The sequence below is a fragment of the Balaenoptera acutorostrata genome, chromosome 10 (assembly GCF_949987535.1).
Source record: "Balaenoptera acutorostrata chromosome 10, mBalAcu1.1, whole genome shotgun sequence".
Taxonomy (NCBI): Eukaryota; Metazoa; Chordata; class Mammalia; order Artiodactyla; family Balaenopteridae; genus Balaenoptera; species Balaenoptera acutorostrata.
This window is the reverse complement of record NC_080073.1, coordinates 2,013,660-2,030,774: the sequence shown is the minus strand read 5'-3', so window position 1 is coordinate 2,030,774 and position 17,115 is coordinate 2,013,660. Positions and strand designations below refer to the sequence as shown.

At 44.2% G+C, this 17,115-nt stretch overlaps 1 protein-coding gene across 7 annotated transcripts in view; it reads right to left on the bottom strand.

Annotated features, from left to right (window-relative positions):
* Positions 1 to 5,814: 5,814 nt before the first annotated feature.
* Positions 5,815 to 17,115, bottom strand: part of CNBP (CCHC-type zinc finger nucleic acid binding protein) — a 56,668-nt gene continuing 45,367 nt past the window's right edge. Inside the window, exons 1-6 of one of the 7 annotated variants that reach the window (XM_057555672.1) lie at positions 15,591 to 15,755; positions 13,500 to 13,556; positions 8,216 to 8,332; positions 8,006 to 8,096; positions 7,653 to 7,856; positions 5,815 to 6,790 (exon numbers count right to left, since the gene is read on the bottom strand). In XM_057555672.1, coding sequence (XP_057411655.1) covers positions 6,673 to 6,790; positions 7,653 to 7,856; positions 8,006 to 8,096; positions 8,216 to 8,318 — 516 coding nt within the window. In that variant the 5' untranslated portion in view covers positions 8,319 to 8,332; positions 13,500 to 13,556; positions 15,591 to 15,755 and the 3' untranslated portion in view covers positions 5,815 to 6,672. Of the gene's footprint in view, positions 6,791 to 7,652; positions 7,857 to 8,003; positions 8,097 to 8,194; positions 8,333 to 13,499; positions 13,557 to 15,590; positions 15,756 to 17,115 lie in introns of those variants that run through there. The other 6 variants (XM_057555668.1, XM_057555671.1, XM_057555670.1 and 3 more) reach the window with 6 other exon arrangements.

Sequence of the window (17,115 nt, the reverse complement as noted above, 5' to 3'; positions counted from 1 at the left end):
ATAGCTTCAAACACGAGCAAGGCCCTGCTGCTAAAACCAGAAGGGTTTTGGAGGCCTGGGTACAGAGGTACCAGTAACCCTTGGGAGAGGTAAGAGATTACTTAGCCCCGTTTTTAGAAGTCACACGTAACTCCTGGGGTCTGTGACTGAAAACTCTGACCTCTGTCTTATCTGCTCAGGTTCATGTTGTAGAATATTTCACCCAAAATATTAGTGGATAAGCAAATGGTCTCAGCTTGGAGACGAGTGTCACCTCATCTGTGGTAAACAGACCATATCATTTGCACAGTTTCACTCTCCCAAGTTAAAAATACCACCTGGAGGCAATGAAAGAAATGCCCATCCCTCTACATCAGACAGAAATCTTCTCCTGACCTTGAAACATTCATCCAGGTCTAATCAGTTCTTGGTTCGAAGGCTCCCCAAAGCTCCAATGATCAAATAAGGCTGCCTCATAAATGGTAGGAACTTCACCTAAGCATCAGGTACTGAGAAAATGTGCCTAATGCATGAATCTCTGTGGCCTGACCAGGAACTATAAATGTAGGTCGAATGACACGAGTTCCCCATTCTCCTTTTGGGGAACTGCTCCCCGTTCCTCCCTCCCCACACGCATCCACCCTAAGTGGAGGCCCCGACTGCGAAAACCTCGCTCCAGTGGCTATCATGACAGGGGGCACAAGAGGGCAAGCTACCTGCCACTAGGAACATCTAAACTGAACCCGGTGGAAGTGGACGGTTACCATGGGAAGGAAAAGGCACGAGGGAGGATGATTGCAGGCGCAGGTAGCCGTGCTTATGAAAGAAGTCCACCTCAGTGAACCGGGGAAGTCCTACTGAGAAGTCACTGAATTCATTACCTCTGCCACCAAATTACCTTTGCCCAAGCTTGGTAACGTAGTAACGTCCTCTGGGGAGGACAAGAGTAGTCAGGTTCCAGGCCATGGTTCACATTTCATGTTGCAAAGTATCTTCCATGGAAAATGCAATGATGAAAACGGGGAGCCCGGACGGATGGAAGTGCACGTACACTACTCAATGCAGCTGCCTTGGTCGCCTCAGGCCCACTTAGGAATTTTTTCAAGCGAAAGAGTAGAAATGGAAGTGTGAAAAATACGTTTATGATTTTGAAGACACTACTATGACCATCCTTGCCATCACATACGTATCAGCTAGCTCAGGAGACAGGTTTGACACCACAACTTGCTACCAAAACCTTTACTAAGAGATTACAAGTAGTTAAACTCCTTGCCAAGGTTTGTAGTGGAGGTGGAGATGGATAGATGGGAAGCAGTTATGTTTAAGGAATGCTCTTTCAGTTCTATGGCAAGCAGAAAAGATAATTACATGTACATAAACCCCTGTAATTTACAGCATGAGCTCTGGACCGAGCTGTTCTCAATTTCCAACCATGCCACTGGGGCTATGACCTTGCTTCCTTATCCCGGGAGTTTTCAATCCAGTGGCACCCTAGAATCACCGGGAAGCTTATAAAATACTGCTCAGGACCCACTCTGAGAAGTTCAAGCCAAATGCCAACATCTCATAATTCTAGTAAAGAAGTTCCTTAACACCTACTCCATAAAACTGTTGTTAGGAATGACGCTTTTAAACGGCTTTGGCAGTTACATGCTCTGCATAGCATGCACTTAAAGGTCAGAGATGTAGCCCTTGATACTTCAGGTCGCATACAGCAAATGGAATGCCTAATGCTTATTATTACATATCAGAGTCCAATACAAAAACAATGTAGTCAGAATCTTTTGGAGAACTTACACTTTCTTCCAGTTTTAAAATTATGGAGTTAAGGGACTTCCCTGGTGGCGCAGTGGTTAAGAATTCTCCTGCCAATGAAGGGGACACGGGTTCGAACCCTGGTCTGCGAAGATCCCACATGCTGGGGAGCAACTAAGCCTGTGAGCTACAACTACTGAGCCTGTGCTCTAGAGCCCACGAACCACAACTACTGAAGCCCGAGCTCCTAGAGCCCGTGCTCCGCAACAAGAGAAGCCACTGCAATGAGAAGCCCACACACTGCAACGAAGAGTAGCCCCCGCTCACCACAGCTAGAGAAAGCCCACATGCAGCAAAGAAGATCCAATGCAACCATAAATAAATATAGAAAGATAAATAAAAATTTTTTTTAAATTATGAAGTTTAACTTAAGACTGTCACAACCAGTACTAATACTTATTAAGGCAAACACATCCCAAAACAGGGAATAAGAGACAGATGGTAAAGGACAGATATGTGCTAAAAACTTCTTTGACAGCCCAAAATTCTCAAGATTTTCCTTCCGACATTTAGAGTAGACAAGGTTACAAATGTACTTGTAACAGACAGCATAATCTGAATGTTTTCTGGAAGGGTCAACCATCCCAAAGCCCTGTGCTACTAATCAAAGGTAAACGTGCAGTTTTTTGTTCTGCACTGGACTCCTGAAAACACAAAACACTGTGCACAGGGGCCTCGGATGTTACCAAGTGACTAAGTTCACTCCAGCACTGTGGCCTTTCACTGCAATACAGCATACAGGTTCTCCGGGGTGGACTGGAATTCCTGACTTATCTACGGCAGGGAAAGGGTGGTATCTTCTCAGTTGCTTTTAGAAGTGTCAAAGCAAGAATGCACCGACCAGTCAAATTAGCATTTCTAAAACTTGTTTTGCTAGAATAAGCAGTAAGATGCAGGCTCTGTGGTTCCTCACATATAAAAACTATTAACAGTGTGGCTTTCTTTGCTATGTATATCTAAATTAGATGGAATAGAGAATTAAATGAGCTACCCACCTCCAGCTAGGTGGACTTGATCTCCCGGGGACAATGTCTCACTGCCATGATTAGAAGCCAGGAACCTGACCTCCTGACCCTGGAACTGCTACATGCTAAGGACAGCCTGTTCCATGAATAATTTAACATATGAAATAGTCAAAATAGCTGAAGCTCAACAGCCACAATCTTCCCAGACAAAATCCTTCAAGGCACTCTTTTCCCTACAACTTCAACAGGAATTTGACTATTTCTATTAAGAAAATCAACTTTTCCTTAATGGGTAATATTCAGTATTTACCAGGAACCTCAAAACCATGAAGGGCACTGTATCACTCAGTACAACCTGGTTTTGCTGAACCAGGGAGCGACATTCTCCATTTCTCCCAACTGCGTAACAAGTTTATGAACTCAAATCAATATCTGCACGGGGGACTAAATAAATGCTAAAATCATCAAGTGAATGGATAATGGAGACCAAGATATTCCTAACTATTCAAGGGAAATGCACATCACTACAACGAAAAAAAAAAAGAGGCTGCCTTAAATGATCAAGTTCTGTATCAAGAGTAAAACTGATGTAATGCAACATTACACACTTTGAAGACATTCTCGCCAACACAAGTTCAAGCTGACCCTAATAATCAAGCCTGTAGACCAGGAAATAAAGGGGATATAAACCAGTGAAATGACACCAAAGAAAATCAATTAGTAAATATAGGACATTCAAGAAAATCGTGCCAGTCTCAAAAAAAAAAAAAAAAAAAAAAAAATCAAGCTTATGAGGCGGGAAAAGTTGGTAACTGTTAGGAGAGACTACGGAAACGTACCAACCAAATGCAACTTACAACCCCTGACTGGATCCTGGTTTGGGAAAACTGGCTACGTATGGCTTTTCTGATACAACTGCGGCTATCTGAACAGCTGTATTAGGGGTCAGATGGTACTAGGGAAATAATCTCAGATTTCTTAAGCATGACAGTGGTACCGTGATCCTGAGAGAGGACATCTCAGTTCCCACAAGATGCATGCCAAAATAGTCACACCTTCAACTTACTCACAAATGCCTCTGAACAACTGTTTGCTGTTAAATCTAGGAGTGGGTATACGTAAGTGTTCATTGCACTGATTATTCTAAACACCACTTACAAAATTCTTCAAAATAGGATTGTAGGCAACAGCTCCTCTTGATCCACTCACTGAAGTCACTGATGAAGAAGCTTCAAGAAGCTGAGGAGAAATAGCTATTCTAGAAGTACACAAAAGGGAGGCGGACCCTAACAGGTGAAAGATGCTACCTCCAAACAAGCCTCACTTTTCACAAAACCATTCATGTATCAAGGCAATGTTACTATCTGAAAACTGTTTTTAAAAAGTAGCCTTAAGGACTTCCCTGGTGGCACAGTGGTTAAGAATCCACCTGCCAATGCAGGGGACATGGGTTTGAGCCCTGGTCTGGGAAGATCCCACGCCACGGAGCAACTAAGCCCATGTGCCACAACTACTGAAGCCCGTGCACTCTAGGGCCCGTGTGCCGCAACTACTGAACCTGTCTGCTGCAACTACTGAAACCCACACGCCTAGAGGCTGTGCTCCACAACAAGAGAAGCCACCGCAATGAGAACCACACGCACCGCAACGAAGAGTAGACCCCACTCTCGCTGCAACTAGAGAAAGCCCGCGCGCAGCAACCAAGACCCAACGCAGCCAAAAAATAAATAGGATTAAAAAGAAAAAGATATCTAAAGAAGCATTTAAAAAAAAACAAAGTAGCCTTACAACCAAGTTTGACAGCAAAGCATTAATCCTACACAAACTGCTCATTGGCTCCTAGCAATTAGCTCAATATCCCTGTAAAACACATTTTCTCACTGGACTCGTTCAGTCATCAAGGTCAATGCAAAGAAATGCTACCTTATGAAAGCACACTTTGTGGTATGTTTCAAATAGGTCCTTAATTATGTGCGTCAAAGGGTCTCGAACAAAAGGCACCTGCTAGGTACTACAAACGTAGCACAAAGGACGGTGCTACGTTGGAACAAAGCAGTTCTAAATATCTCGTTTGCTGTTTTATGTTTCCCACTTGAGGTTGGAAACCTTGGGAGAAAATAACCTCATGTGCGCTGGCCCCCAACCCTGAATTTAATTACATGTAACAGTGATGCCTTTGAAAACAGGGCTTCCCTTACACTGTCTCATGCTTGTGCTAGAAACTAAAAAAAAATCAAATAGAAAGTAAGCTTGTACTCATAACGAAATGAACCCATGTCGTGTTTTCATTTTCTTGCCTGCTCTGGACTATTAATTTGACCAAGCTGGAATTAGCACAGCACAGATGAAACACCAAATCTTAACACTGCAGTGATACACCAACATAAACTGACCAGACTTTACATGGAGGGTGAAAAATGCACGATACATCCAAGGTGAAATCACATGGCGGTGTGAAGGGGGAACAAATGAACTAGCCTGGGGAAGCATGTGCCACTAACTGTATGTAGTTTGGGGTGGGGTGGGGGGACGACAAGAAAGTATAGAGGGCGTAGGGTAGGAAGCGTACTTCAAGTTCCCGGCTCTAGGCAGCTGTACACCCTTCAAGCAAGTTAAGCTTCTAGTAACTCACCTATAAAGTGAGTTCATTAAACCAGATGACTTCTAAGGTCCATCTCAACTCTAGCTCAGACCCTAGGGAAAAAAGAAGGAATCCAACATTTCAGATCCCCGTGAAGCCCAGGAAAAATATGAAATGCTAAAACAGCAATAGTATTAGAACTGTTCAGAATGAACACGGAGCTAAAGGCCATCATTATAATGGATTAGAAAGAATTAAATTTTCTATATCCTTGCAAAACAATTGACCCCAAAGTATCTGAAGCCTGTGCTTCCTTGTAACAGCTATTTTTCATTACTGAAGACATGACTTAGTACAAAAAGAAAAGTCCAAACTGTGAGCTTTCAGTCCTCCACATTCCCCCGTTTAATATGGCATTTTGCACTATATACATTAATGAAAATCTGAAACAAACAGAAAGAACTTTAGTCAAACTCCCCTTCCTCCTCCAGCTTTATTGGATAGTTTAAAATTACATTTCTATTTTCTAGGACTTCAGTTGCTTTTTCCATCTGACTTTTAAAAACTGATTACAGCAAATGAAACACAGTTGTCTAAGTGATATAGTATACAAAAATAACATCTTGATTTCTGTGAAAATGCATTTCTCTGCAATTCCTGAATAGCTCCAAATTATGCTAGCTCTGAGCATAGATGTTTACTCTGGGTTTTAGATTTAGTCTTTGAAAAAATGTGTTCTACACCTTTGCCATCGCCATCTGTTTACCCAGCATCAACGCTGCGGGGAAGTTGTTCCTGTTCAGGCTTTTATCCCAAGTTTTCTCGCACAGCCGTTAACACGCATGTTTGGTTTTTATTTTGTTTACTCCCAGTCAACTGTATGTCCTATGTAGGGCCTGATACAGATGTTACTTGATGTTATTTAACAGCTACTGAGGTCAGACAATCCAAGGCAGTCATTATGCTAAAATTAAAGTTACTTATGGAAGCTCATGGACACTTCCAGGATTGGTTTTTACCTCCTACATGGGAACATATTTGAGAAACCCAGAACGGGCTTACTGGTCTGACTCAACTCTTCCCATTCATCAATCCCTATTCACCAGTGGCGCGGAAAGGGGGTTCTTTAACAAAGCATTATACATAACACCTCTACCAAACTAAACATAAACTTTTTTTTGTAGTTAAATGCAGGAAGTCGGTTTTTTTCCACCCCTTTCCTCCTTTTACACGGCAAGTAAAGCTCACTGGCCTGGGAGTAGCCTCTATCTGCCAACCTTTGGCCAGTGAAGAGGATTCAATCAGAAAAGGAGGGGCGACAGAGGACAGTAATTAAGCCGTGGCCTCGATCGTGCACTCCCGTGCAAGGTGCCCTGACTCGCCACAGCGGTAACAGTTGACTTCACTCGTCTTGCTGCAGTTGATGGCTACATGACCAGTCTCGCCACACCTAAAGAAAGGAAAGTAGAACAACTTCATAATAGCGCTCAGAAAATGCCAAACTGGACTAAAGCAATAGTTACTGCAGAACAAAAAGCAACAATAAACCAGTACAGCTTTGTTTTCAGGACAGTAAGTCTTATTATCCCTAAACTAAGAGCAAAAAGGAGGAATTTGATAGTGAAGCTACCCAATTGTGCAGCCTAAGGCATAAGACCAAAACTTTTGCCATAAGAGTCCAATCAACACCACAACCAAAACACTGGCCAATGTTATAGTTTCACACAAATGAACCCCTAAGATTTCACAGGCATATACATATCAAAACTTATAAAATTTTACACTTTAACGTGTACATATTATTATATGTCACATTCACAGACAGGCAGAGACTTCTGGTTTCATGACAAAAGATTTGTGTGTGTGAATTACACGGTTTTCTACAAAGTCTCTGAAAACCCCAAATTATTGTAACAAAACATTATTTTTGGCAGGGGGGGAGGGAGCCCACCCTGCACAGTTAGGCGGGATCTTAGTTCCCTGACCAGGGATCAGACCCATGCCCCCTGAAGTGGAAGCACGCACGGAGTCTTGACCACTGCACCGTCAGGGAAGTCCCAACATTCTTATTTTTAGAACATTAAAAATTCCAAAGTTGTGCTGCGTGCTGCCCAGCTGCCATAACCCACCAGGCATCACGGCAGGACACTGCCCAAGGTAGAGACAGTTCGGCTACGCAAGCCGGAAACCTCTCCTATGGTCGCAGCCACCTCAGGGCATGTACTATCCCCAAGGCCCTCCCATTTATAGCCAACTCACTCTCCAGGAGCCCCTGCCATGAGCTCTCGGCCAGCAGCACGCCGGCAGCTCACCTGTAGCACTTCACTTTGGTGCAGTCTTTCTGAATGTGCCCGAACTCGCCGCAGGAATAGCACTTCTGCTCGTCGGCATGGTCGCAGTCCCGGGCCAGGTGGCCGGGTTTGCCGCAGTTGTAGCAGCACTGCTCTCGCTCCCTCTTGGGCTCCTTGCAGTCCTTGGCAATGTGGCCTCCTCGGCCGCAGTTATAGCAGGCTTCAACAATAAGGAAAAGAAGCAGACCAAGACTATAAAACCTTACAGACGCCGCTACGTTCCAAACCATACAGCACACACCCTCAGAGGTGGAAGATCTCTTCCAACACAGCAGTGCATGCTCGTACGAAGAGGAAGTGTTAAATACTTACCATCCTCCTGAAGATCACAATCCTTGGCAAGGTGACCAGACTCACCACAGCGGTAACAGATGTCTGGAAGAGACGAGGAAACAAACTGGAAACCTATTTTGGGCAGAAACAAAAAGAATTTGACTAATTAGACCAGTCTTGATACTTATGCATGCTGAAGTACTTCAAAATTTTTTATTCGACAAAAATACCTCTATCCGAGGTAAAACCACCTCTGCCACGGCTTCTCATTCCACGACCACGGCCCCCACCAGTGGGGCACTCCCGGGCCCAGTGGCCAGATCGTCCACACTTGAAGCATTCATTACTGCTCATGGCTGCAGCCAGATCTTCAAAACATTAAAAATGACCACATTAAACCACTTGAAATTACTTTTAGCTTTTATTCCCCGTTTAGTGTACTTTTAGATAATTATTCCGGAGAAAAAAAAGCCAACCAATATATTGGTTAGAAAAACAATCACATAACTATATATGTAGGCATTATATATCTATTATGAAATATATTAAAAGTGAAAAACACATTGAAAACATTATGTATTTTCATAAACTTGTGATCTTTACAATCATTAAGATTATGCATACATGTTAATCCAATTATTAATGGGATGACGGGACTTACAGGGTTAGTATCCATGAATATCCATTATTAGAAATAATTAGTAATACCTCATTCCAGGTCCAACTTAATGGACATTTTCATGGTTACAAGCCAGTAAACTTTATTGTGGGCAACTGGAAGTCATTTACTGGCTATAAAACTGGAATAAGCCAGTGGAGCTGTAGTATGGACTCTGAGAGGGGATGAAGAAACATTCTCGTCTGCGCCCTTAGCACCTAACACAGTGCCCAGTTAAACTGCAGCACTACGTGCCGATTCAGTATTTAGAGCAGGCACGTTAGAAGAAATGCAGGCAATTCTGTCTCTAGACGGCACAGTATGTTAAAAATATTAGAAAAATGACAAAGAGGACACCAAAGTAAAATACCAGTAGCACTGGGACCATTTTTTCCCTCTTCTAGTCTCCCATTTCTAAATTTTTCTGTAATTTTACATTTAAAACAAGGCTACTTGGAATTTCATAGACGACTCCTTTATTGGGTATTGTTTCAAAATAAAAGCAAAACTCCAACTAAAGCAAATGCATTTTATACTTCTTATGTAACAATCCAAAAATAAGCACGGGCTATTCCTAGAATAGAATAGAATGGAATGGAATAGAACAGAATGGAATGTTGCAGGACAAAGTCCCAGTAAAGTGGCCTTTAAAAAACAAACTAGTTAAAAACAATGTAACCTTTACATTTCCACACTTCCATATCTAAACATTTTTACCCTTATTTCCAGTGTCAAACAATGGTAAACAAAGTTTTTAAAACACATTGTAGAGCAATCTAGTGACTAAAAATTATGCTCAAGTTTCAAGTCTCCATCATCAAATATTGAAAAGAACTCATTACCTTTCCCAACTCTCTGCAATCAGAGCCAGGATAAATCTTCAGAGGAATCTTTCTACCAACTCTTGCCACTTGCCGTATAAACTTATTACCAATAGGGGGTAGGGGAAAGTGCCTGAATGCATAATGCACGTTTCTAGTCGGATGAAACCAGTCAGTGAAGATTAAAAACGTATTTTTGCAAAATTACATTTGCTTTCTTATACGGGTGCTGGCATTCTAAGTCATGTGCAGGGCTGGTTTCCACCAGAGAGAATACTCATGATTAAAAAACGAATGGCACATAAAATGATCACAAAAAAATGCAGCTTATGGTATGTCATCCTCCCCTCAACCCCATTTTCATTTTGCATCTTCTGTTTACTCGGGACCAATTTGAGCACATTAACTCTTGGTCCCAAGGAGTTCTTTGCACAAACGATCACTTCCTTTCACAAGGTAATCCAGGCAATTTGACAAGTTCTGAGTATTTTATAATTCTCTTATTTCAATAAGATACTTATCTTTTCGAAAAATGACAACCCAATATTCAACATGCATTTTCAAAGCTAAAGAAATGATAGTTCCGGGCAACCTCCCTTTTAGACTGCTGCTTTAAAAGGACCTCTTGTTTCATAATGGTAAAGTACAAAGGAAATACGTTATAATGAATCATCAGATGTTTATCAGTGTATTGAATAAAGTCAGCAGTTAAAATTTTAGGTTTACTTTTAGCCTACAAATATTAGTTTAAAAAATTTAGCTACTCAAGAACTGATTAAGCTAAGTGTGGATTTTCCATGAACTGTTTCTCTCTCTTTGGCCAAGCCGACCTCAATCAGCTGGTCTACATTTTCACCAACTCCTTTATGACAGAGAGCTCTTTAGTAACATTAACCCAACTGATTCCCACTATGTTTTTAAGGCATGCTACTGATCCTGGTACTCATCTTACATACAAATGTATTTATAAGGTTATAAGGTCTTTAGAGAATGGCATGCTATTATTCCTTAGGAAAACTAGAGGCGGTAAGACAAAGCGGCAAATCTATCATGGCTCCCTGACTCCCACAGCTCTTGGCTGCGAGTTTGCAGCATGGCACTGACCTGCCCCCGCCTCTCCCGCCTGTCACAACCTTTTGCAGCCTTCAAGGGCCAACTCTATAAAAGAACCTGACCACACCACCCAGCCTGGAGCTATGCTTAATCCCTAGTAAGACCCAGGGCACTCTACACTACCATTTTGCTTTTTATCATATTCCTTCAGAGTAGACACCAAGTAATTCACCTTTGAATCATAATACCCCATACAATTATCCTTTTAGTAGCAGTATAACTCAGTATTTTAACTGCTGGGGTCTTTCGGGTTTTTTTTTTGTGGGGGGGCACCAATAGTCATTTGCTGAACGAAACAATTTGTGTTTCTTGTACAGACCCGATCCAATCCAGTAAGTACTGACAATAAAACACCTGAATTCTTGCTATCACAAGAGTTGTTGCACCATTAATTTAAAGTAACGATGCTGAGAATTCCCTGGCGGTCCAGTGGTTAAGACTCAGCGCTTTCACTGCCGGGGCCCGGTTCAAACTAAGATCTCACAAGCCGCGTAGCACAGCCAAAAAAAAAAAAAGTTAACGATGTATTTTCAACTACGTACTCAATGAGGACTGACTACAATCACTCTAAATTCAGTATGTATTTCAGATTGTCTAGTAAAATCCCCACATGTAACTGAGAAATTTTCACTCCAGGTCACTAAAATCAGCAACCGAGCCAGGACCCCTAACTTGCCATCCAGACTCTCAGCAACATTTTATGGAATGCTACAAAACATATATACGAATTTAAAAAACAAATACCGTATTTTCACTGTTGCCAGGCAGCAGGGGAGCATATTTTTCTTCCTTTTGCTGCTAAAAATCATTGCTGTACCTACACCCATGGATCCCTCACACAGTATAAAAAGACTGACCACTTAACCCAGCTTAACCACTTGCTGCGTTACCTCAGGACACCTGACCCCTCTCCTGTCTTGAGGAAGATAAAACTGATCTGTAACCAGATTACTACCAGGTGCCTTGTGCTTAATAGGTGCTCAATTTAAAAAAACGTATGGATTTATGCCCACTGCTTACACAGTTATTCCTGCCTTTCCACTCTTCTCCCAGTTAAGCTGGATTGTAGACAGAGAGATGAGCACTCAGTCCAGGGAATTCCCTGGTGGCCTAGTGGTTAGGGCTCTGGGCATCCATCCTGCAAGCCGCGCAACACAGCCAAAACAAACAAACAAACAAACAAAACCAATCTACACAGCAGGCTTGAAGTGGGCCCAACTCTGCTTATACTGAAGTTTCCCATCTCATAAAATCTACTTCCTGAGTGGAATGGATTAGAGGTAAGACAAGAAAAAGGGTGAATTCCTAATGACTCCACATTTTCAATAACAGGAATCAGGATCTGTTTCCATTTCGACTGCTGTGTATTGAATTTTCATTGCCATAAATCACATGTAAAGACGTGGTAGGAGCACAGGCATGCCAGGCAGGAGGAGTAAGGCAGTCAGGATACGGTTTGCAAAGATTCACTGTGAGGGCCACGTAAGCTAAACTATGAGGCCTCGTTTACAGATACTGCACTCGTCTAGGCTTTAAGGCTTAAATCCTGGAATTGGTACCAAAACGCAAATGGAATACAAATGTCTTCGTGAATGTAATTCTACCATATTTTTGATACTAAGAACAAAGCCAGTAAACTACTTAAATCTTAACAGCACACGGTCAAGACTAACAATGCGTTCCAACGAATAAGAGACCATAACTCTCTATAAATACGTTTAAAATAAGTAGCAAGAGGCAAGGGGGGAGGGGGAACGTGACATAAAGCAGTTGATGAGGATCAGCTTGGACTGTTTTCCTGACACAGCCGTATTGATTCACATCTGCTGTATCTCCAGTCACCTTCCCCAAACTCAGGGTTGCCCCCGACTCGTCCACGTTGACCTAACCTGCACGGAGACCACAGTGGGGCTTCTGCCCCTTGAATGCACTCACCCATTTTTACGCCCTAATAAGTTGGGTCAGAGTTCCAACATGGTACTGAAACACTTCAAACTGCTGAAATAAAGATAAACTACAGATAGAATGGAAGGAAGCAAGTTATATTGTGCACTACCTGCATTCTGGCCAGAATACTGTAGAAGACAGTACAGTCCTGGGAGCAATGCTACTCACACCCATTTCTGCATGTCCTGAAGGGTTTTAGTCAGTAGCTGAACACCAACTATAAGTCAAGGATTGATAAACACATTATCTGTAACTCCTACAACCTTGCTAGTCATGTATTCCTGTCCCCATTTTACAATAAGGAAACTGAGGTTCTGAGACCAAATGACTTCCCAAAGCCATACAACTACTGGGTTGGCCACAAAGTTCGCTCGGGTTTTCCCATAACACCTTATTTCTAGAACTTTTTGGCTAACCCTACAGAAAGTTCTAGAGTCAGGATTTCAACAGTTGGCTCCAAGTCCTCTGCAGAGGCTTTTTGTTAGGGTTAAGTGATACAGTACACGAAAATGCTATCAGAAAAGCACACCAATTTAGAGAAGTCAAAATAAAACTAGAATCAATACGTTTCTAAAAATCCACACCCATGAATGAATTCAAAGCCACTTTAGATTTTAACCTTCTTCCTGAGGCAGAGCTTAGGAGTGTCACCACAGACCAAAGACCGGCAACCTGATGTCACTAGTTAAAACCCTCATGTGTAACTATGGAAACACTCCAGGCGACCACCATACTGCACTCTCAGTCCTGATTAACAGAGCCCATCCACTCACACCGTGAACGTTGGTAGCCACAAGCTCTATTTTATTATTCCAGCAGTTTTTTACAACATGAAAATGGTGTACACTTTACTGTGAATCTCTCAACAGCATGCCCTTACTGCAGCGGCATCTGACACTGGCAGAATAAGAGTTCTATTAAATGAGACAGTACAGAAAGTGTTCTCCACATAGCAGGCCAGGATGCCTTGGCATCAGTCTTCTGCTCTCCACTTACTGTCAGAAGGCTGGGAAGAGGAAAGAAGCCAGCAATTCTTAAAAGAAACTCTCACTCCTGCAAGGGGGAAAAAAAAAAAAAGCAAAATCTCTCTTGTGGTCAAGAGTTTAGACAACAGACCAATCATTCCAACTAGTCAAACTGTGGTTCTACTGCCTTTAAGTACCCATTTTAAGCTTCCATTTAGGTACCACAGACTTCAATTAGATTTTAAGAAAGGTAAAAAGAATCCAATCCCAAAACTGTATTACAAAACTCACTTATAATACCTTAGAAAAGACAGCATTCGGCCTGTTCCAGATGTTCAAATGCAAGTGTAATAAATGCCCCTTAAGTTTTCCACTGATTTGGCTCAAAATATTTTAAAGAGACTGCACGTATGAAACACCTAGCTTGTTATCAATAGGAAAAGAAATGTGGACCTTTGGTTGCTGAGAAAAACTTACCCAATTTATCTGTGACATATTAGATAAGTTCATAAATATATACTGTTAGCTTTTTTCAAATACTGTTGCCAAGAGTTGCGATTTGGAAAAATCTTAAGTCCTTAATTCAGCCCTTGGGAACCTAATAAATTATTCCTTTTATATTCCAGTACAGAGAGCTCCTTGTAGACAAGAATCAGGCTCAACAAACTAAAAACAGCATGAAACTATGTACGCGGCACTTTGTAGGTGTTTAAGCCTCCATCACAGTAATTTTTAAGAAGCATTTGAAAATAACTGCTTTGCAGAGGGGGAAAGAAAAAGCCTAAGAGGTAGGAACTTCTTTTCATCCATCTCTTTAGAACCTCAAAACCTTACACTCAACTTATAGGTCTTGAGCAAAAGAATAACAAAGTTCTTAATTCAAATTAAGGTTAACTCACTGATGCAGAAATTAACTGGTTATGTTCCTCTCCCAAAACTGGGTCAAACAATAGGAAAAAGGGAAAACCCTGTTTTTAAAAACTTGTCATTTGGGGGTACAAGATGAGGACGTAAATTAATCCTCCTGAAAAGAAAAAAAACTAATCCCGACTCTTGGCTTCTTTACCTTACCCTTTCTGTGGATCCCTCTGAATAATGCCTGAAACACACTATCTGAAGACACAGATGAAAACTGAGCAATGTTTTCTTTTCCTAAGACCCCCAAAACCAGATGTAATCACTTCCTTTGGAAGTGCCCTGTGGCTGCGGCCATGTGGTTAACATGTGGCAACAAGCACAAGCTTTACCAATAATAAAATCAACACCCAAACCCAAATGTGGGCCATTATGCCATTCTAAAATAGGTTTTCACGTTTGGAAAATCCAAATGGAGGTTGGCTAATTAATCTTCTCGCCTCGTTTTTAGATTAAATCGTATTCGTTTCACCTATCCAAGAGATGATGCAAAGGTTACTGCTGCTGCCATGATTTTGGAAGTTTGACAAATTCATGCTTTTTTCTGATAGCGGAGTTTTTTAAAAAGCCTCCGTACCTTAAATTAGTGTTGACTCAAGAAAAGCGGGCCTTATCTGCCCCTTCCCGAACTGCACCGTAAGACAAGTAACTCAGCATGTCAATGACGATAAAAATTCAAGAAGCGGGAAGCTATCGGGAAGTAGGCAGAACGAGTCCCGAAGCCTCACGGGCCTTCCGGCGGGGTGTCCCCCCACCCTAAACGGAGAGGTTCTCCAAGGCCCCACCTAAGCCCACAGAGCCCCTGGCATATGGCCCGCGCCAGGCCCAGCCCCCCTGCCCCCCGCCGCTCCAGGGCCCTCCCCCCACACGGACCCCTCCCCGCACGTTCCCGCCAAATCCACCCCCGCCCTGCGTTCCGCGGCCCCGGAGCCCCCGCCTCGGCCCCAAGGACGCGCGGCCTCGTCCGCGGCGAGGCTGCGGCCTGGGCCCGGCGGCCCGATTGCGGCGGACCCGCGTCCCGGGCGGCAGGCAAGGCGGGAAGGCGGCAGGCCGCGGGGCGCAGTCCGGGGCCGGGCGGCGGCGGCCCGGTTCCCGCCTGACGCAGCAGCGGCGCAGGCCGGAGCGCGGCCGCCATCGCCGCCTCCCTGCTCCCGACCCTTCGCCCGCGGCCCCCACACCGCGGCCCCCGGCATGTTCGCGGCCTCACCTTCACCGTCGGAGAGGCCAGCAGCGGCGGAGACTCGGACGCAGGCCGAGAAGGCGACTCGCGAGGCAGCGGCTGTTTATTTTCAGGGTCCTCGCCTGCGCCACACGCGGGTCTGCACACGGCCCCACACACGCCGCTGCGCACGGCTCTCCTCCGCCTCGCCCACGCGGCCAATCAGCGCGCGGGGCTCGGCCGTCCAATTAGGGCCGCCTGCGGGGAGGGCCGCCCCGCCCGACGCGGCGCGGCGGGCGGGGCTCTTCCCCTGAGCGCTTGGCCCTTCCCGCCGTGCCCCGCGCGCGGCCTTCCCGCCCCGAGATCCGGCCTCTCAGGATCGGGGATGTCGGGGTCCTGGTTCGGCGACCGTTCTGGCAGCAGCGCCGAGGGGCGCCGCGAGGGGGTCTCAGGGAGGCGGTTGCGGTGCGCGTGGGGCCGGGAGGACTCCTCCCCGTGGCGGGCTCCGGAAAGCGTGTGCCCGCGGACCCTGAGCTCGGCGCGGCCGGAGCCCGGCCCCACTTCCGGGGCCTCTCGGTTTGGGGAAGTCGGACTGCCCAGTCACGCAGGTGGCCGTGGCTGCGGCCCGCAGGCCTGAGATTCGTTTGGGTTTTTCTGGGGCCCAGGCAGAGCCCCGGAGGCCTCATAGCTCCCACTTGCAGGACTGATAACACCCCCTTTCAAATAAAAGTCCCTCCCTGGGGAGCGGGCGGGGGTGGAAGGACGGCCCGCAACCTCGGTCCCAACACCCTTGTCACCGGAGGAGCATGTGATGAGTGACGTTCCCTGCGACAGGAGGGCCACCCGGCCTGGGCTGTCACGGTCCCGAAAGGCCTTTAGATTTTCTCCAAAAGACATTGTATATATAGCATAGATATTCTGTCATGGTGGAATAAAGTCAAACTGTTCAGTGGTAAACTAAGAAGTTACAGAATTTTGTGTCCCATTTGGGAATGGCCTTTATTAAAAACATGAAAGAAAAAAAAAAAGGAAGAGTCCCTAGTCTCTTGAGCCCTAAAAGGCCCTAAAATCACTTCAGTCTCATACTAAACTTGGTGTGCTCTTGAGGTTAGTCTGCGGCCCATGCTGGCTGATGCCTGCCAGGAGTGTACTTTTCATTCTTTTAATGACTTACACTTGGAAAGTAAGCGCTCCTATCTTTTGTTATTAAGATGTTAAAACTGGGGTGATCAGTCCTTGTTTGTCGCGTTAGCTCTGCAGGTGGCTGTGTAGACTTGAGCTATTCATTTGCCCCCGGTTTCACCTCATTTGAATCCTAGTCGCAAGGCTGTATGGCTTCTTAAATCATGTTGTGAGGAGGTAGTATAGCAGAGTGGTTAAGAGCTCAGATGCTGAGAGTCAGGGTTAAACCTGATTCAAATCACTTAATTATTCTAAAGCATTTAGCAGATTGTGTCCAACGTAGTGCCCAAGAGAGGGTAGCAATTATCAGAGTGGATGGACTATTTTAAGGACCAATGATTTTTTTAAAAACTTTTGTTAAGGCAATTTAAAGTAAAAATATTTTAAAATT